Genomic DNA, 18,059 nt, shown 5'->3' with positions numbered 1-18,059 from the left:
TGCATCATGGCGGTTTTAACCAAAGAGCGTTAGAAAGAAGATTGGGTTTCTGTTTTGTCTTCCCCATACCGTAAAATAACTCGCCTTAAGAGACATGTTCCAAGTATTCCCATTAGGTTTACATTGTGGGTTGCAACCAAAGAGGGTAAGATAATCAAGAGAGAGTTTCTGCTTTGTCTTCCCCGTACCGTAAAATAACTCGCGTTAAAGACACAACATTTTTATTGTATTCCAATTGGATTCACATTGAGGGTTGCAACATTTTCGGGTTATTCTGTTTTGATTCGGGCATTCGTTCGAACATTTTTTCGTATTTTGCTTTGTTTCTTTGCAACCGAAAGTTGCAATAAAGGAAAAACGAAATATCGTGAGCAATTCAAATATGTTGTGTCTTAAAATTTTGTCACTCGTCATCACGTATTGCCCTCTAACGCCAGCTCTTATCTTTCTTACCCTCTTTGGTTGCAACATTCAAAGAGCGTAAGAAAGAAGAAGAGTTGGCATTAGAAGCACTTTTTAATCATAAATCTTTTGATCTTGTGGCTGCCAAAGAGGGTGAGATAATCAAGAGAGGGTTTCTGCTTTGTCTTCCCCGTACCATAAAATAACATGCGTTAAAGACACAACATTTTCAATGTATTCCAATTGGAATCACATTGAGGGTTGCAACATTTTCGGGTTATTCTGTTTTGATTCGGGCATTCGTTCGAACATTTTTCGTATTTTGCTTTGTTTCTTTGCAACCGAAAGTTGGAATAAAAGGAAAAACGAAATATCGTAAGCAACTCAATCATGTTGTGTCTTTAACTTTTGTCACTGGCCATGCCGTATCTCGCTCTAATGCCAACTCTTTTCCTTTCTCACCCTCTTTGGTGGCTGCTACACCAAAGAGCGTAAGAAAGATAAGAGCTGGCGTTAGAGGGCAATACGTGATGACGAGTGACAAAATTTTAAGACACAACATATTTGAATTGCTCACGATATTTCGTTTTTCCTTTATTGCAACTTTCGGTTGCAAAGAAACAAAGCAAAATACGAAAAAATGTTCGAACGAATGCTCGAATCAAAACAGAATAACCCGAAAATGTTGCAGCCCTCAATGTGAATCCACTTGGAATACAATAAAAATGTTGTGTCTTTAACGTGAGTTATTTTACGGTACGGGGAAGACAAAGCAGAAACTCTCTCTTGATTATCTTACGCTCTTTGTGCTACACATGATAATGTAAATAAAAACTAGAATGTCAATTAGGAAGTGTACAGAAATGTGACATCCCCACAGGGTTGTGTAGTTGATTTATTGAGTTGCCCAAAAAGTAATTGCGGATTTTTTAAAAGAAAGTAAATGAATTTTTAATAAAACTTAGAATTAACTTTAATCAAATATACTTTTTTTACACTTTTTTTCTAAAGCAAGCTAAAAGTAACAGCTGATAACTGACAGAAGAAAGAATGCAATGCGACTATATGAAAAATCCAATAGTTGTTGTTGGGCAAGTGAGCCAACCTTTTTAATTCAACTATGAACGTACTCTTGCGTGTTGCTTTTGCGGGATTTGTTTGCGGAGTTGCATTTTTAATGCGCGGGCATAGTATATAACTACACATTTAAAGTGGAATTACACAATTGCACCCTAAATGTAGAGTAACATACTTTAACTTAAGTTAAAAATTGTGTAACTTTTACGGATTGCTTTCGTGGTATTTGTTTGCAGAGTTGCACTTTATGTAGCTATACCTTAATACCTTGGTAAATTTAAAAGTCATTAGCCCAATAACAACAAAATCAAATATACATCCCTGTGGGAATGGTGGCGCAAATTCCCACTAGGCTATCAAATTTCTTGGCACTTCCTAATTGACATTCTAGTTTTTATTTGCATTATCATGTGTAGCAGCCTCAAGATCAAAAGATTTATGATTATAAACGTGTAAACTATAAACTCAAACGATACAAATTTGAAAATGTAAAAGACTTAAAATACAAACCAAGCATTTGATGTTCTAGTGGGATTTGTATACAACTCTGGAATTAGAAAATTTCATCAGCAGGGCTAATTACTTTACCTTGTATAAATTTGCCTAGTTTAATAGTTTTGAAATCTTTATGCAAAACTGAAAAGTACTATTGTGGTCCAAAAAGGTACATTTTTAGTAGCATTTCAAAGTTTGTAATTTCCATCCCATTTTTCATGCATTGGTGACCAAAATCACACACAAACACATATACGATAAGAAGAAGACGCTGGCTGCCGCCACCGAAAAGTTTTAAATTCCCATAGAAAGGAGTCATAGTCACAGAATTTTGAATCAAACGACGGGGAAAACGCAAAAATCATTTATGTCCTGTGGGAAGGCAAGCAGTATTAGAATTGTAGACATTCAAAAGGAAATCAGTCTATGAAACAAGCAGAATATCAGACATCGCCGGTCAAAAGAAAGTGTCCGAATTTAACTGCAGATCAGGCTGTTTGAGTGAATGCCGTTTTTGGTGGACAGTTTGTCACCTACCGAAGCAGAGTAATTTAACATTAAAGGACAAACCTAGCAGGAAGTTAAGGGCCTAAACTTTAGGCAGGCCTCACTATTTTGTTTGGTATTGACACCATAGTGTCAATCAGAGCACTCTGTACCGATCTAACTAAAACTTCTTAGATCGGAATTTTTTTTTATCAAGGAAATAATTTAAAATATTTAGTTTAATGGGTCCTAAACGCCGCCCTCGATCTAAGAAAGAAAGTACTATTGTTAAACGAAGGGGTAATTTGGGTGAGAGTAGCGGTACTGAAGACGACAGTGATGCCAATGAGACCGGGCCCCAGAAGGATATTACCGCTAGTTTTAGGGGTCTTCCAAAAGCCAGTGAAGCCTTCAATACCCCAGAACAAGATAGTAATGCTACCGACTACGGTCTGGAATTTACAACTAGCCGTATACAAAGTCAACAATCCCCGAGGCGTTGTTCAACTCTGAGAACTGGAAGTTCCCAGGAAGAGCAAACACCCAAGCGCACCACAACGCGACAATCGAAGCAAGAAGATTTAGCAAAGAAAGGTGATATAATCTGCTTCCTTGGCATTTTAGTGCTTAAATAATATAATCTTTGCATTTCTCATTTTTTGCTTAGATATCCCCGTGAGGAAAACTACTAGGCATACAGCCAGTCCATCAGTAAGCTTCGAACAGCAACAAGAATATGAACGTAATGACGCAACCGAAAGTGCGGAAGTGGAACAAGGTAAGCTTGGGCGGTGCATTTCTTTTTTTTTTTTTAGTTTATAGTTAATGAAAGAGTTTACCTTTCTCTTCGGCCATAAAATTTGTGTCCGAAGTGTTGAATAAAGTTTGAATATGATCTTATGAATACCTATATTATGAACTTATTAAATGATAAAATTTCTAATGGCTTTACAGGAGCCGCAACTAGTAAAAGATCAACTAGACAGTCTGAACAGTCCAAAGAAAAACCATCCGCTAACGAAAATGTCACGGTCGAACAGGGTAAGTATATAGGTTAAACATTCTAAGATCTATTAAAGGTAGTAGAAAGTACAAGGGAACGTAAAACCATTTTGCTACCTTATGGGTTTTTATAAGAAATTTTCTAATTTTTTCTCTTCCTTTGTAGCAAAATCCACGCTTACTTCCTCACCACAAAAATCAAAAAAACAGGCCCGACCCCAAACGAAACAAAATGCACAAAATACGGATTTGGATAACGAAACGCGACAAAGTAAGCCAAAACAGACACGTAAACAACAGAAACCCCAACAATTGAATGCTCGATTTTTGCGTGATGTCAAATATCTACAAAATAGGACGGAATTTTTAATACCACGTCTACCATTTTCTCGAGTGGTGCGTGAAATTCTCATGAGTATGTCCCAATCAGTCACTCATGTAACCCCCACGGCCTTAGAAGCATTACAGGCATCATCCGAAATGTATTTAACTCAAAGGTTGCAGGACGCCTATATGTTAACCTTGCATCGGGGTCGCGTAACGCTGGATGTTCGCGATATGCAATTAATAAATTTCTTAAAAATGTATTTATAAGATAAAAAAACGTAGAATTCTTAGTCAAAGTATGTTTAAGATTAAAAGCCAAAACCACATAATTGCGTGCCGCTCGAACCAACGACCTCTAATTATAAAACAATCATTTGTTGTACCATGTTTGTAAATTGGTGTTCATGTTTATTGTTATCAAAGTAATTGCAATCAAATATGTATAACTTAAACAACGTTAAAAAACAATTTGTTACATAAAATTACATAAAAAATTAATAGCTAATGTGTGTCATGTATCCAGATCTGAAAACTCTGCAATTATGGTAAGGTGTATTCAAAGTGGGTATAGAATTGAATTGACTTACAGTAAACGTCACCCATATCATTTGTGGTATGATCCCTGGTACATGCTGGGCATCGCAGACCAAAAGTAATAGAGAATGTTGCATCTATCAAATCGTAGTTGAATCAAAACTACTCTAGTTTGGTGTAACACTGTGTTGCATCTTTATTAGTTGTTGCTAAGCTATGTATTTGTTAAATATCCAAATCCAGAAATACTGCAACTAGTGTGAGATGTGTTGAGATTGATTTGGTTGTAAGTGGAATAGTCACCTGAGGATCTTATTCCTACATCTGACTGGCAAAATAAGCGCATGAAACGCAGCCTGATCTAGAGGTTTGCTCTTGTTGCGCTGAACCTTATGTTAATCCACTCTGATATATCTGGGCGGTGAATGCCTACCACAAGATGGTGATTGGGGTGGTCCTGCGATAGCAACCCAGTAGATACTGCTTGGATAGCATGTAGTTGAGCCTTCGCACGTGTAGGATCTTTGTCTCCTGATGGAGAAACACATAGGGCAACATTCTGACAGATCTGAATGTTATTCCACTGCGCGTCGCGTATGTAGTCAACAAGGCTTTTTTGTTAGCACCCTAAGTGCAGGCGGTAAACGAATTGAGAATCTTGTTTCTGCACCTGATCTTATAACAAATTGCACCGGCATGTGCAGAATATCTATAAAGGCTGTCAAGTTTGACACCAAGTATTTTGGAATAGTTGCTGTTCGCACTTCTTACCCCTTCGACTATCACATCCAACTCCAGATGATTTGGTGGCAGCTCGCTAGTAGTTCAACCTCACGCAGATATCACCGACGAGGGGTCCCGAATCCATGATTGTACAATCGTCCACATATGATACGATCCCGATGCCATCTGAAAGGTGGAGAATAGAGGAGAGGTCGAGGGGGATATCACCCCACCTTGGAAAAATCAGTTTCACTCTAAGGGGCTTCGAATTACTCATCCCTTAATTCCACATTCGACTTGCGACCGCACTATTTCCTATCCAACGTTTCAAGCCTGGTTAAATGGACGTGTTTGCGATGTGGCATCTCTGACCGACAAGTTCAAAGCCACAATGACCTTATGTCAGATTAGGTTTAAGTGGAATCAGACTCGCTTAGACGTTTTCGGCCATTATGATTCACAGGAACAGGAGAACGATGATGCCTTCTAGTACCTACCTTTGAGCCATCCAAATCACTTGAAAAGGCCCAACAAATTGCGAATGTTCACATTCACAGGTTCAGATAAGTTCTCAAAGAAATGAGAACCTAAAATGGAACTCCTGCCAGTCAATGTGGGCCACACACCCATAACATGTCTCCCCTTCCTCGACATCCTCACACCTTCTGCTGAAGTCATTACTTGCAACCTTTAGTCTGTCAGCATGTTTTCCAATAAGACACTGACCTGTCGGACACAATGACTGATACGTCTGTTCTAGCCCCTATTGGTCCCCATAATTTTGTAGTGTTTAGAACCAGCACTTTATGACCATCTGCCATTCGTTGTCCATCGGGCCTGATCCTTAGGGCTTGGCTTACATTTCGCTAGAGGCATATCCACAGATTCCAGTTCCACGAGAACCTTCCTATAGAGTACGGCTAATATGTGCAGTGATAACGTGCAAAGCAATCATCGTGCTATGCGATTTGAAATTCTCCAACAGGTGGAGTGTTTCCAGATATTGGAAACTAAGAAGAGTGCACAGACACACTGGGGATCTCGGCCAGGTAATTTACTCCCGCAACATCCAAATTGTACAGCATCCGACGGCGTCCAGTGACTTGGACGGCTTGTCAATACGGATGATATTTGTAATTTCGTCCAAATAATAGAAATTCTCCAACGAGGCTCGGGGGAAGTTTTGACTGTTTTCCAGACATCGGGTACTATGAAGAGTGAACAGAGACAGGTTGAGGATCTCGGCCAGGTACTTTACTCCCAGAACATCCAAATTGTATAGCATCCGACGGGGCAAGTGCCTTGGACTACTCCACGGTAACGCGGATGCCTCATTGGCTGTCCTCCTTCCCTGTCACTCTCGGTTTGGCAGTTGAGCAACCTAGAGTATCTCTTGAGATCAGCCATTGTTATGTCACCAAATATAACTGAGGTCTTGTCATTCCTTCGACAGAAAATAAACAGTGGACCACAGCTTGCTAATATCGGCTCAAGTTACAGGGCTGCTCTAGCCATAAATTTCGCTTATGTTTTGTTGACCTATTGATTTCCAGATACAGTTCCGTGATAATGGGTCTCCAAGTTCCTCTGCCGGCGCTGGGAATTTGGGCTGCACCTAAGGTATTCGACAGCCTGGTTTATAGCGATCGGCTACTGCATCATTTATATTTTTAAATTTTTTCTCCGCCACATGCACATATGAAGGCGGTAGTAGCTCACCGAAGCGTCGGTTGGAGAATTTTATGAAGCCATCCAAATGGGCTTAGCTTAAGTGGCAGCCTGCCATCAGACTCACTTAGACGTTTTCGTCCATTGTGATACCACATTCGTTCTATCGTTGAACCATCTAGATTGCTTTAAAAAGCCCAATAACTTGCGAACCTAAAGTGGAACTCCTTCTGACTGCTAGTGCGTGGTACACACACAGAAGGTGTTCTAGGGTATTTTCTTCTTCGATGTACTCACAGCTTCTGCAAAAGTCGTTGCTGCCAACCTTCAGTCCGTTAGCATGTTTTCCGATTAGACAGTGACCTGCCATGACGACGTCTCAGTCATTGAGACGTCTGCTCTAGCCAATGGCAGCAAAGCAGTAGACATCATCAAGTGTAGATTAGGCCACATAGTTTTGGAATGCTCACAGCCCCCTCTTTGTGACCATTTATCATTGGTTGTCCTTCGGGCCTGGTCCTGAAAACTCAGCTTACATGTCGCTAGAGGCATACCCATAAATTCCAGTGTCCCTGGAGTGTGTAAGGTAGGTCCTAGTCTCGCAAGCTCGTCTGCTTTAGAATTCGCTGGGATATCTCTGTGGCCCGGCACCCAGGACAGGTGAATTTTGTTCAGCCATCTCGTTGAGATATCTGCGACAGTCGAGGGCGGTTTTTGTGTTCAGAAATACGTTCTCCAGGGATTTAATGGCTGCCTGGCTGTCTAAGAAGATATTTATGCCCATCGTCGTAATGACATTATATCTTAGCCATTCCACCACTTCCTTGATTGCAAGGATCTCTGCCTAATACATACTGCAGCGGTCGGGTAACCTCTTCGATATGACCAGTTCTAGATCTTTAGAGTACACCCCAAAGCCCACCTGGTCGTCAATCGGTTCTATCAGGAATAGCAGTACAGTACTTTTTATCAAAAAACGGCTCAGGTAGGGTGTAATCCACACTGCCCGGAACATCGTATATTGATTGTACCAAGGATAACACAGTGTTCGTAGCCGCCACATGACCAATGAGAAAGCTCTTTTTCTAACCCCACGGCAGTGGCCGCTGCAATTTGGGTAGCCACAATGTTCAGAGGCATTAGATGTAGCATTAAATTCAGTGCATCAGATGGTGTCGTTCTCAGCGCGGCTGTGATGCACCAACAAGCCATCCTTTGGATCCGGTTAAGTGTTGAGCAGTCGATGGACTTTTGAAGCGCCGTCCACCATACCATATAGCATCAATCCCAAGGCAGCCGGTTGTACGTACCGGATTCACCCGATGAAGTCCTTCATCGGCAAGGGCTGCCGCCTCAGTGTACAACACACTGCTACAACAAAAACAACAACCATATAGCATTATAGGTCTGACAACTGCAGTATATACCCAATGCATGACACGCAGTCTAAACCCCCAACTTTTGCCAATGTCATTTTTGCAGGTGTATAGGGCAATAGTTGTCTTTCTTGCCCTTTCGAAAATGTTGGATATGAATTTAATTTTCCTGTCCAGCAAAACACCCAGGTATTTTGCGCTTTCTGTAAATAGAACATTCTCTCCACCCAAGGAGCTAGGTTCCACTGTAGGCAACTTGTATCTCCTGATGAAAAGAACTTCTTCTGTCTTGCACGGATTTATACCTAGACCACTTTCGGTTGCCCACTTTGCTGTTGCACCTAGAGCTTCCTGAAGTATATCTCTTAGAGTGCTGGGAAACTATCCCCTAACCGCAATTGCCACGCCAGCATACGCGAACACTTTTACGCCTTTTTCTTCCAGAGGTAATAATAAATTGTTAATGGCTATATTCCAAAGTAGAGGAGACAGTACACCTCCTTCAACTGTTACTCCGCTGACCCATCTTTTTAATCCGCAGATCCCAAGCCTGCCTTAATGCATCTTTTATTAAGTAAGTTATTAGTAAACTTTCTTACGGTAGAGTTGATGCCTAGAAACTCCAACTCCTTCATGATTGATGTCGGCTTTACATTATTGAAAGCACCTTCAATGTCAAGAAATGCTACCATTGTAAATTCCTTGACAGCGAGAGAACCCTCTTTGTAGCCGACTAGGTCACGAAGGGCTGTTTCAGTGGATTTGCCTTTACTGTCTTTAGAGTCTTCAGCATAAAGGAGGACAGACTAATAGGACGAAAATCTTTCGCCTTTGTGTGGTAGGGTTTTCCTGCTTTAGGAATGAAAATGACCTTCGTGTCCCTCCATCTTACAGGTACATATGACATTCTGATACAAGCAGAGTATATCACCCTAAGCCGGGGAATCAGTCTAGCAGACACAGCTTGTAATTCAACCGGTGATACACATACATCATCAGGGCCTGACGACTTAAAGGAGTCGAAACTTCTTATCGCCCAAAGGATATTCGGCTCAGACACAATTTCCCTAGTAGCCTCCGACAAATGCATACCAGCGACAACCTCTTCTGACGCCACGTTGTCCGTTCTAGAATTTCCCGGGAAATATGTATCAACATGTAGTTCTAGTGTTTCGTCATCATCAGGGCCTGGCGACTTAAAGGAGTCGAAACTTCTTATCGCCCAAAGGATTTTCGGCTCAGACACAATTTCCGTAATAGTCTCCGACGAATGTTTACCAGCGACAACCTCTTCTGGCGCCACGTTGTCCATTGGAGAATTTCCCGGGAAATATGTATCAACAAGTAGTTCAAGTGTTTCCTCACTAGACATTGTTCATACATTCTCTGACTTCTGAATATACCCCACCGTAACAGATCTCGAGAACAGAATCTTCCTTAGCCTAGAGGCCTCAGATGTATCCTCCACGGAGCTGCAGAATTCTACCCAGGATTTGTTCTGAGTCTTTCGCAGCTCGCCAATATATTTTCTTAGCTCAGCCTTATGGATGTCCTAATCGTGTGATGCTCTTGTGGCTTTAGCTCTATTGAAGAGTTCTCTGCAGTCCTTCCTTAAACCAACCAGCTCTGGGGTCCACCATGGCGGTCGCTGTTTGCCCCTTGGTTTGGCGCTAGGGCACGCTGAAACAAGCAAGTCATTCAGGGCCTTCGTGATCCGCTTGACCATTATTTCTATATCCTACGTAGTTTCCGCTTCCTTTTCGGGTCTAGAATGGATAATGGTGTAGAATTTGTGCCGAAATTTATCCCAATACGCATTTTTTCTCTTTAACCGAGGGACCACTACTGCAGTATTTTCTCCAAGGCTGAAACTAATATAACGATGATCAGAGAAGCTGTGGTTATGCAACACTTCTCAGTCGCATATTCTTCCACTTATATCGTCAGATACAAAGGTAATACCTAGTACCTCCTGCCTGTTCCTGTTCAGACCGCTTCCCGTAATTCCACCCAATGACCTAGGTATACAGTTTGGGTTTATTTGACATTGTGATGTGATGATTGAAAACAAAACACTTTCATTCATAAATTGTACAGTAAATTTCTTTTTATTTTTCTTCTGTTTTTGGTTTTTTCTCTCTGGCTCTCTCCTGATTTTTGTTTGATTTTGTCTAAACTAAAAAAATAATTCCATTCCACATTTATGTTGTAATTGTTGTATCCTCTGTATTTCTGGTTTTTGTTTTTCTTTCCATCACTATTTTCCATCAAAATATATATTTTCTAAATTTGTTTTACTTATTTAATTTTTGTTCTCTCTTCTTGGAAACAAACATACACGCAGCACATTCACAATAGAAAACTCAAAAAAAAAAAAAATTCTAATAATAAATTCTATTAAAAAAGAAATAATAAAATAGAAATTAATTATAAAATATGAAACAATAATAAAAAGAAGGAACCATCTAACGTTAATAATAAATTTCAAAGTCCATCTAAGTCATCTTTGTTGTCCCACACATGATTGTTGCCGCTGTTGCCGCTGCTGTTGTTCGTAGATTTCTTTTTGTGTTTGACGGGCGGGTTGGTACCCTGATTGACAGTTTGTACATTTTTAGGTTTACTAGAGTTTGACGCTTGAGCTTTTACACCTTTGGGTGGATAGGGTATGGTGAAGAGTTGTATATTCAAATGAGCACAAATTTCCAAGCAGACCTGTTCAATGGAGAATACAAAATGTGCGCGCACACCAATAATACCAATAAATATTTATATTTTAAAATTTGAATGGGTGAAATTTACAAAATATCGAAATGCAGTCCCTTAAAATTCTATAGTAAAGTAAAACAAATAAGAGCGTACTAAGTTCGGCCGGGCCGAATCTTATATACCATCCACCATGGATCGCATTTGTCGAGTTCTTTGCACGGTATCTCTTTTTAGGCAAACAAAGAATAATGGATAAGAATGGTTATGCTTTTGGAGATATATCAAGTTATGGACCGATTCGGACCATAAATGAATTGAATGCTGAAGATTGTATAAGTCATTGTGTAATATTTAAGTCCATTTGGATAAGAATTGCGCCTTGTAGGGGCTCAAGAAGCAAAATCAGGAGATCGGTTTATTCGGGAGCTGTATCAAGCTGTAGATCGATTCAGGACATATTGGACACTTATGTTGAAGGTCATGGGAGAAGCCGTTGTACAACATTTCTGCTAAATTACGCCCTCTAGAGGCTCAAGAAGTCAAGATCCGAGATCGGTTTATATGGCAGCTATACCAAGTTATAAAGCGATTTGAACCATACTTAGCACAGTTGTTGGAAGTGATACCAATATACCACATGCAAAATTACAGCCAAATCGGGTAAGAATTGCGCCCTCTAAGAGCTAAAGAAGTCAAGACCCAAGATGGGTTTATATGATAGCTATATAAGGTTATGAACCGATTTGAACCATACTTAGCACAATAGTTGGAAGTGATACTAAAACATCACGTGCAAAATTTCAGTCAAATCGGACGAGAATTGCGCCTTCTACAGGCTCAAGAAGTCAAGACCCAAGATCGGTTTACATGGCAGCTATGTCAAAACTGGACCGATTTGGCCCATTCACAATCCCAACCTATCTACACTAATAAAAAGTAATTGTGCTAAATTTCAAGCGCCTAGCTTTACTCCTTCGAAAGTTGGCGTGCTTTCGAAAGATAGACGGCAGTCAGACATCGCTAGATCGACTTAAAATGTCATGACGATCAAGAATATATATACTTTATGAGTCTCAGACGCATATTTCGAAATGTTACAAACAATGATTTATGATTTAGTGTGATTTAGTGGTTCCCAAACATACCATTGCGGAACAAATTAGAGGGAAACTAACTGCCCGTTTTAAATTTAAGCTGAATGATAAGGGGACCTCCTGTTTTATGCCGAGTCCAAACGGCGTGTCACTGAAAAGTGACACTTCTTGGTTGAGAAGTTGTACATGGCTGAAATACTCGCAAATGTCGCCAGCATTTAAAGAGGGGATAACCACCGCTGAAAAATGTTTTAAGGTGTTCTCGCCGACAGGATTTGAACCCGGTCGTTTGGACACAATAGGCGAGCACGCAGACGAAATTAGTATACCCCCATCCTATGGTGGAGGGTACAAAAATTAAATTGGGATCCTAACTCTATGAGATTCCCTTAGATAAGTTCCACTTCTCTCCAGAGCGTGCTTGTATGCCGCTTCTCAGATTCGATGAGCACTTTACAATAGACGACCATCGTTAAGGTTTCCACGCAGACAGGAGCACCATTTCACCCCTATGCGCGACGAGAGCGAAGATTTGTAAAAAGCGGAACACGGTCGGTGTCTGTGAGGTTTAACCCGAGCATGGGTTGGGAGAATTTTCGAGCTTGGTCTGTCTTGACGACTATACTGACTACGTTGCTAGGTGATGCGCCATCGTAGTCAGCAGTGGGACACAATCTTCGTCTTCGTTGTTCTCGAGGTCGAACTATGTGAGCACTTCGGCTTATCCAATGCGACACTATAGGCAGCAGCAGCGCAGCTTTTTCTAAGCGGAGGTCTATGGAATAGCAAGGGCAGCCGAGATCGATTTGGCAATGGATACCAACCGAAGCAATATCTACATATTCAGTGACTGTCAGGCGGCACTAAAGGCTGTCGCTGGTACGGGTTCAATATTCAAGGTTTTGTTGAGATGTCAAGGTTTTGTTGAGATAGTCTACTGCGGCTACAAGGGAGCCATTACTTTCTGTGCTGGGTTCCAGAGTATACGGAAATAACAGGAAACGAGAAAGCAGATATGCTAGCGAGCCAAGGGGCGAATCTGCCAATGGTGTCAGCAACAGACGTGTATCCACATCTCTCGGGAATATTTTATATGTTTGAAGTGCGGTACAAGGAGTGATGGTTGAATCGCTGGTAGGCTGCCGCACCGATTTGCATATGTGAGCTTGTATTCCTATATATCCCGTTGTGACACCAAAAGCTATATTGACCTCCTTCTTACTTCCTTGTTTCGCTGTTCCACGTTTGTCGCATTCGGCCTTTAATCGGACTGCGTCGACCCGAAAGACTTCGGGTTAACCAAGTTTATCGACAGCAGTTCTCTGGCCTTCACTGCCAAATCGTCTGCCCTTTTATTCCCCTTTACTCCGTTATGGCCCGGTGCACAAAACGTTACGGATTGTGCTATCCTCAGAGAAGGCGTTAATCTCCTTCTTACCTTGCAAGACTGTTCGTGATCTTACCTCCCGGGTTGTTAATGCCTTTATGACCATTTTTCTGTCCGCAAAGATGTTCACACCCGTCCTCGCGTTAGTACCACACCACTTCACGCATTCCGTGATCGTCCGGATCTCCGCCTTCAGCCGTATTATGGCTAGTCTAAAACAGATCTCAGTTCCTGGGTTCTTAATGTAAACCCCCAGGCCCAATCTGTCCTCTAGTTTTGATCCATCCGTGTAACATGATCTTCCAGATGGCACTACTAGAGTTCCGTCAATCCAAGAATGTGCCGCTGGCAGCAGTGCCTCGCACTCGTCCTCAAGTGTCTTTTCAGGTATCCCATCGAAAACATCTTCCATTCCTTCCATGTTTCCTATCACCTGCCCATAAACATTCCACTAAGGAACAGGGGCAAACTTCTCACATATCAATGAGTGCAGTCCGATTCAAGTTTTTAAGCTCAATAATAAGGGGCCTTCTTTTATAGCCGAGTCCGAACGGCGTGCCGCCTTGCGACACCCCTTTGGAGAGAAGTTTTACATGGCATAGTACCTCACAAATGTTGCCAGCATTAGGAGGGGAAAATCACCGCTAAACATTTTTTTCTGATAGTCTCGCCAGGATTCGAACCCAGGCGTTCAGCGTCATAGGCGAAAATGCTAACCTCTGCGCTACGGTGGCCTCCACCGTGATGGTAACGAGCTGCTCCTATCCTCAATCCATTCTCCCATCCCGTTTAAGTCTCACAGGCGCAAAGGCTGCCTCGCACTTAATCTGTATGTCTATGGGTCGGATATCTAGAATAGTCTCCGGTGCCCAGTGGTCGTGGTCCTTATCGATCCGCCTATGTCAAGACAACATGTTTTCTGAACCTGTTGTATTATCCTTACGTTGCACTTTTTCTCGATCGCAGTCCATCAATCCCATGGCGGCCGGTTGTACGTAGCGGATTGACCCGATGAAGTCCTTCATCGGTAAGGGCTGCTGCCTCAGCGTACAACACACTGCTACGATCAAGCATATATATTATAAAACATGGATAGATCATGTCCGTCCGTCTGTCTGTTGAAATCACGATACAGTCTATAAAAAAAGAGATATTAAGCTGAAACTTTTCACAGATTCTTTTTTTGTCCATAAGCAGGTTAAGTTCGAAGATGGACTGTATCTTGATATAGCCCCCATATAGACCGATCCGCCTATTTAGGGTCTTAGGCCCATAAAAGCCACATTTATTATCCGATTTTGCTGAAATTTGGGACTGTAAGATGCATTCGACATTCTTTTTCAATTTGACCGAGATCGGTTCAGATTTGGATATAGCTGCCATATAGACCGATCCGCCGATTTAGGGTCTTAGGCCTATATTTATCCGATTTTGCTAAAATTTTGGACAGTGCGTTGTGTTAGGCCAGTCGACATCCTTCTATAATTTGGCCCAGATCGTTCCAGAGTTGGATATAGCTGCCATTTATTGTCCGATGTTGCCGAAATTTGGGACAATGAGTTAAGTTAAGACTCTCGACATATGTCTGCAATTTGGCCTAGGTCAATCAAGATTTGCATATATTTGGGACAGTGAGTTATGATGGGCCCTTCGATATTCTTCTTCAATTTGGATCAGAACGGTCCAGATTTGGATATAGCTGTCATATAGACCGAAATCTCGATTTAAAGTCTTGCCCTCATAAAAGGCGCATTTATAATCCGGTTTCACTGAAATTTGACACAGTGAATTATGTTGGGCTTTTCGACATCCGTATCGTGTATGGCACAGATCGGTTTATTTTTGGATATAGCTACTTAAAAGACCAATATTTTGTTATACACAATTGAACAATGGCTTGTACTTATTAGCATTTGGTACAAATCGGAACATATTTCGATGTAGCTGCTTTGGGGCATAAGGTATGCATTTTTCACCGGATTTTAACGTAAGGTAGTTTACATATATACCCGAGGTGGTGGGTATCCAAAGTTCGGCACGGCCGAACTTAACTCTTTTTTACTTGTTTCTTTCTACAACTAACACAATGAACCAGAGATCGCCAGGTGCGTTTGCTTTAACCTAACCCAAGTCACATAATCATCTTTGCTCTGAAGAACAAACCACACAGGTTGTAAAACCACACGATTTTGACATTGACATTGAATCCGCCTTAGTTAAATTGGCTGTTCAGGGACCTGTTTTTCTTATAGTATGCTGGTGTACGTACTTATCACCTTAATCCTCTCGATTTACTTTTCATATTGTTAAACTAAATTGCTGCTTAGCCAATGCATTTCGATATTCTGTGATATTTACCACCATTAGAAACGAAACTTACTTGTGAACAATATCTTACTAGATCTTGGGTGCCCCAAATTAATGAGAACCACAAGAGCCAGATTTCCGGTACTACACAATTAAAATATTGATTAAGGAACAACAACGCAGGTCCCAGCAGAGACCAGTCCAAATATTCCATTTCGGCTTTCGTCATATGGGCAATCTGGAAAGAGAAGAAATTAAAGTATTTTGTTTTTTTTTTTTTGGATTTACATGGCCTTGACCATTCATATGCAATGCATTTACTTACTACAAGTTTATTGGTCACTTTGGCGGCCACCATACCAAATGCCACTATGTACAGAGATGAATGCTCCGTAAAGATGTTTTCTGGCGATTTTTGAGCAATAATAAATGCGGGTAGCACCACCAAAGTCAATGGTATGCTTGGTGACAAAACGCTAGTTCCCTGTTGTGAGGAGTAGTAGTAGCAGTAATGGTTGTAGGATGTTGATGGCGAGGCAGAAGTTCAGTTAAAAGAGAAAAACATATTGAGATTAGTAAGGAATATGACAAGATCATGCTAAATATGCAGAATGAATGAAAATGAAAATTAAGGAGGTTTATTTTATACAAACATTAGGTTTGCCTTTTGCAACAAAAAAGAGAAAAAAATAATAATAATTTATTTCAACCTGGTGGTTAAGCGAAAGATCGAAGCGGAAGAACGAAACTCCGCTGTAAATTCGAAATGGAGAAAGTCATCTCGAAACTAGTTGCCAGAAAGGGCTTGGGAATCTATTTCGAATTCGGCTACTGGAGCAAACAGTCTGTGTTTTGAGCCAACTACTAAGTCAATAAGTGTTGGTATACCCACAGAGCATTTTCGAAATATACTTTAAAGGATTAAAATTGATTTCTATTCTTATAAATTGCTGTATCATAAAATAAAAAAAAATTCATTTTCATTCATTTGCAAAAGCGAAATGAATTGAAATATTTTAAAAAGTTTATACACATACACATAGTCCATAAAGTTTGCGTTCATGTGATAATTTCTTTTTTAATGATTAAAAAACAACATAAAAAAATAAATAAAGTTAAGTTTTGTTGTATATGTTGTTTCTTTATATTTCTTAAATTAGAAAACAAAAACAAAAATACAAGTTTGATTTTGCTTTTTTGTTCTAACGGTACTTTTGTCTCATAAGAAGAAATTATGACCAAAGAGCGTAAGAAAGAATAAGAGCTGGCGTTAGAGTGTAATACGGGATGACGAGTGACAACTTGCAAAGACACAACATTTCGTTTTTCCTTTATTCCAACTTTCGGTTGCAAAGAAACAAAGCAAAATACGAAAAAATGTTCGAACGAATGCCCGAATCAAAACAGAATAACCCGAAAATGTTGCAACCCTCAATGTGAATCCAATTGGAATACAATAAAAATGTTGTGTCTTTAACGCGAGTTATTTTACGGTATAGGGAAGACATAGCAGAAACCATCTCTTGATTAGATCTTATTCTCTTTGATCATGACAACCAAAAAGTCTGCGTTCACTTTGTTTACTTCGAAAGTACCGTTACTTTTTATGATGCTTGTTCTTATTTTTGATCAGTTCATTATCATAACAAGTGATAGTTACACGTGTTTTTTTTTTAATTAATAAATTTGGAAACATGGAAACTAAAGGAAAGGAAATATGCATATCTGAAAGAAAAATAATTATTAAATTGTGGAAAGAAGGGCGAAGCTTTAGAAATATTGGTGGACAAATTGGAAGAACGTATTCTTCTGTCCAGCGCGTAATTAATAATTACAAAGAAACTGGCATTATAACTTCAAAGCCTCGGCTTGGGCGTCCAAAGAAATTATCTGTTAGAGAAGAGCGCAAAGTGATTAATATGTCAAGCAACAACCCTCGTATAACTTCAACCAAAATTGTTGAAAATATTAAAATAATGTTTAAAAAAAGCATCTGTGCCGAAACTACCAGAATAATATTACATAGAGCTGGATTTCATGGAAGAGTTGCTCGAAGAAAGCCGTATATTTCAGTCATAAACAGACAAAAGCGGATTGCATTCGCTAATATGGGTTGCCCAAAAAGTAATTGCGGATTTTTCATATAGTCGGCGTTGACAAATTTTTTCACAGCTTGTGACTCTGTAATTGCATTCTTTCTTCTGCCAGTTATCAGCTGTTACTTTTAGCTTGCTTTAGAAAAAAAGTGTAAAAAAAGTATATTTGATTAAAGTTCATTCTAAGTTTTATTAAAAATGCATTTACTTTCTCTTAAAAAATCCGCAATTACTTTTTGGCCAACCCAATACTTTCATCAATAAGCCTCCTGAATTCTGGAAACAAATTATTTTCTCCGACGAGAGCAAATTCTGTATTTTTGGCATTAAAGGTCGGCAAATAGTGTGGCGCAAGTCCGGGACTGAGCTGGAAAAA

At 40.3% G+C, this 18,059-nt stretch overlaps 2 protein-coding genes across 7 annotated transcripts in view; one reads left to right on the top strand and one right to left on the bottom strand.

The window, feature by feature from the left end:
• Positions 1-1,661: 1,661 nt before the first annotated feature.
• Positions 1,662-4,287, top strand: LOC106088366 (histone H3-like centromeric protein cid). Its single transcript, XM_059369391.1, has 5 exons — positions 1,662-1,728; positions 2,237-3,054; positions 3,128-3,238; positions 3,415-3,501; positions 3,629-4,287. The coding sequence occupies exons 2-5, from the start codon at positions 2,703-2,705 to the stop codon at positions 4,054-4,056; spliced, it is 978 nt and encodes a 325-aa protein (XP_059225374.1). The 5' UTR covers positions 1,662-1,728; positions 2,237-2,702; the 3' UTR covers positions 4,057-4,287.
• A 5,888-nt stretch (positions 4,288-10,175) lies between these two features.
• LOC106088370 (cholinephosphotransferase 1) overlaps positions 10,176-18,059 on the bottom strand; it is a 40,921-nt gene continuing 33,037 nt past the window's right edge. For all 6 annotated transcript variants that reach the window (XM_013253853.2, XM_013253855.2, XM_013253858.2 and 3 more), the window contains 3 exons: positions 15,913-16,071; positions 15,661-15,825; positions 10,176-10,805 (listed from right to left, as the gene is read on the bottom strand). In XM_013253853.2, coding sequence (XP_013109307.2) covers positions 10,575-10,805; positions 15,661-15,825; positions 15,913-16,071 — 555 coding nt within the window. In that variant the 3' untranslated portion in view covers positions 10,176-10,574. The remainder of the gene's footprint in view (positions 10,806-15,660; positions 15,826-15,912; positions 16,072-18,059) is intronic.

Source organism: Stomoxys calcitrans, chromosome 5 (genome assembly GCF_963082655.1).
Source record: "Stomoxys calcitrans chromosome 5, idStoCalc2.1, whole genome shotgun sequence".
NCBI classification, from domain to species: domain Eukaryota; kingdom Metazoa; phylum Arthropoda; class Insecta; order Diptera; family Muscidae; genus Stomoxys; species Stomoxys calcitrans.
The sequence above is the reverse complement of the archived record's forward strand: the minus strand, read 5'-3'. Positions and strand labels throughout refer to the sequence as shown.

Coding starts and splice junctions, on each gene's coding strand:
- LOC106088366 (XM_059369391.1), top strand. CDS start 2,703: ATGGGTCCTAAACGCCGCCCTCGATCTAAGAAAGAAAGTACTATTGTT. Junction 3,055..3,127: donor AGAAGATTTAGCAAAGAAAG/GTGATATAATCT, acceptor TTTTTTGCTTAG/ATATCCCCGTGAGGAAAACT. Junction 3,502..3,628: donor AAATGTCACGGTCGAACAGG/GTAAGTATATAG, acceptor CTTCCTTTGTAG/CAAAATCCACGCTTACTTCC.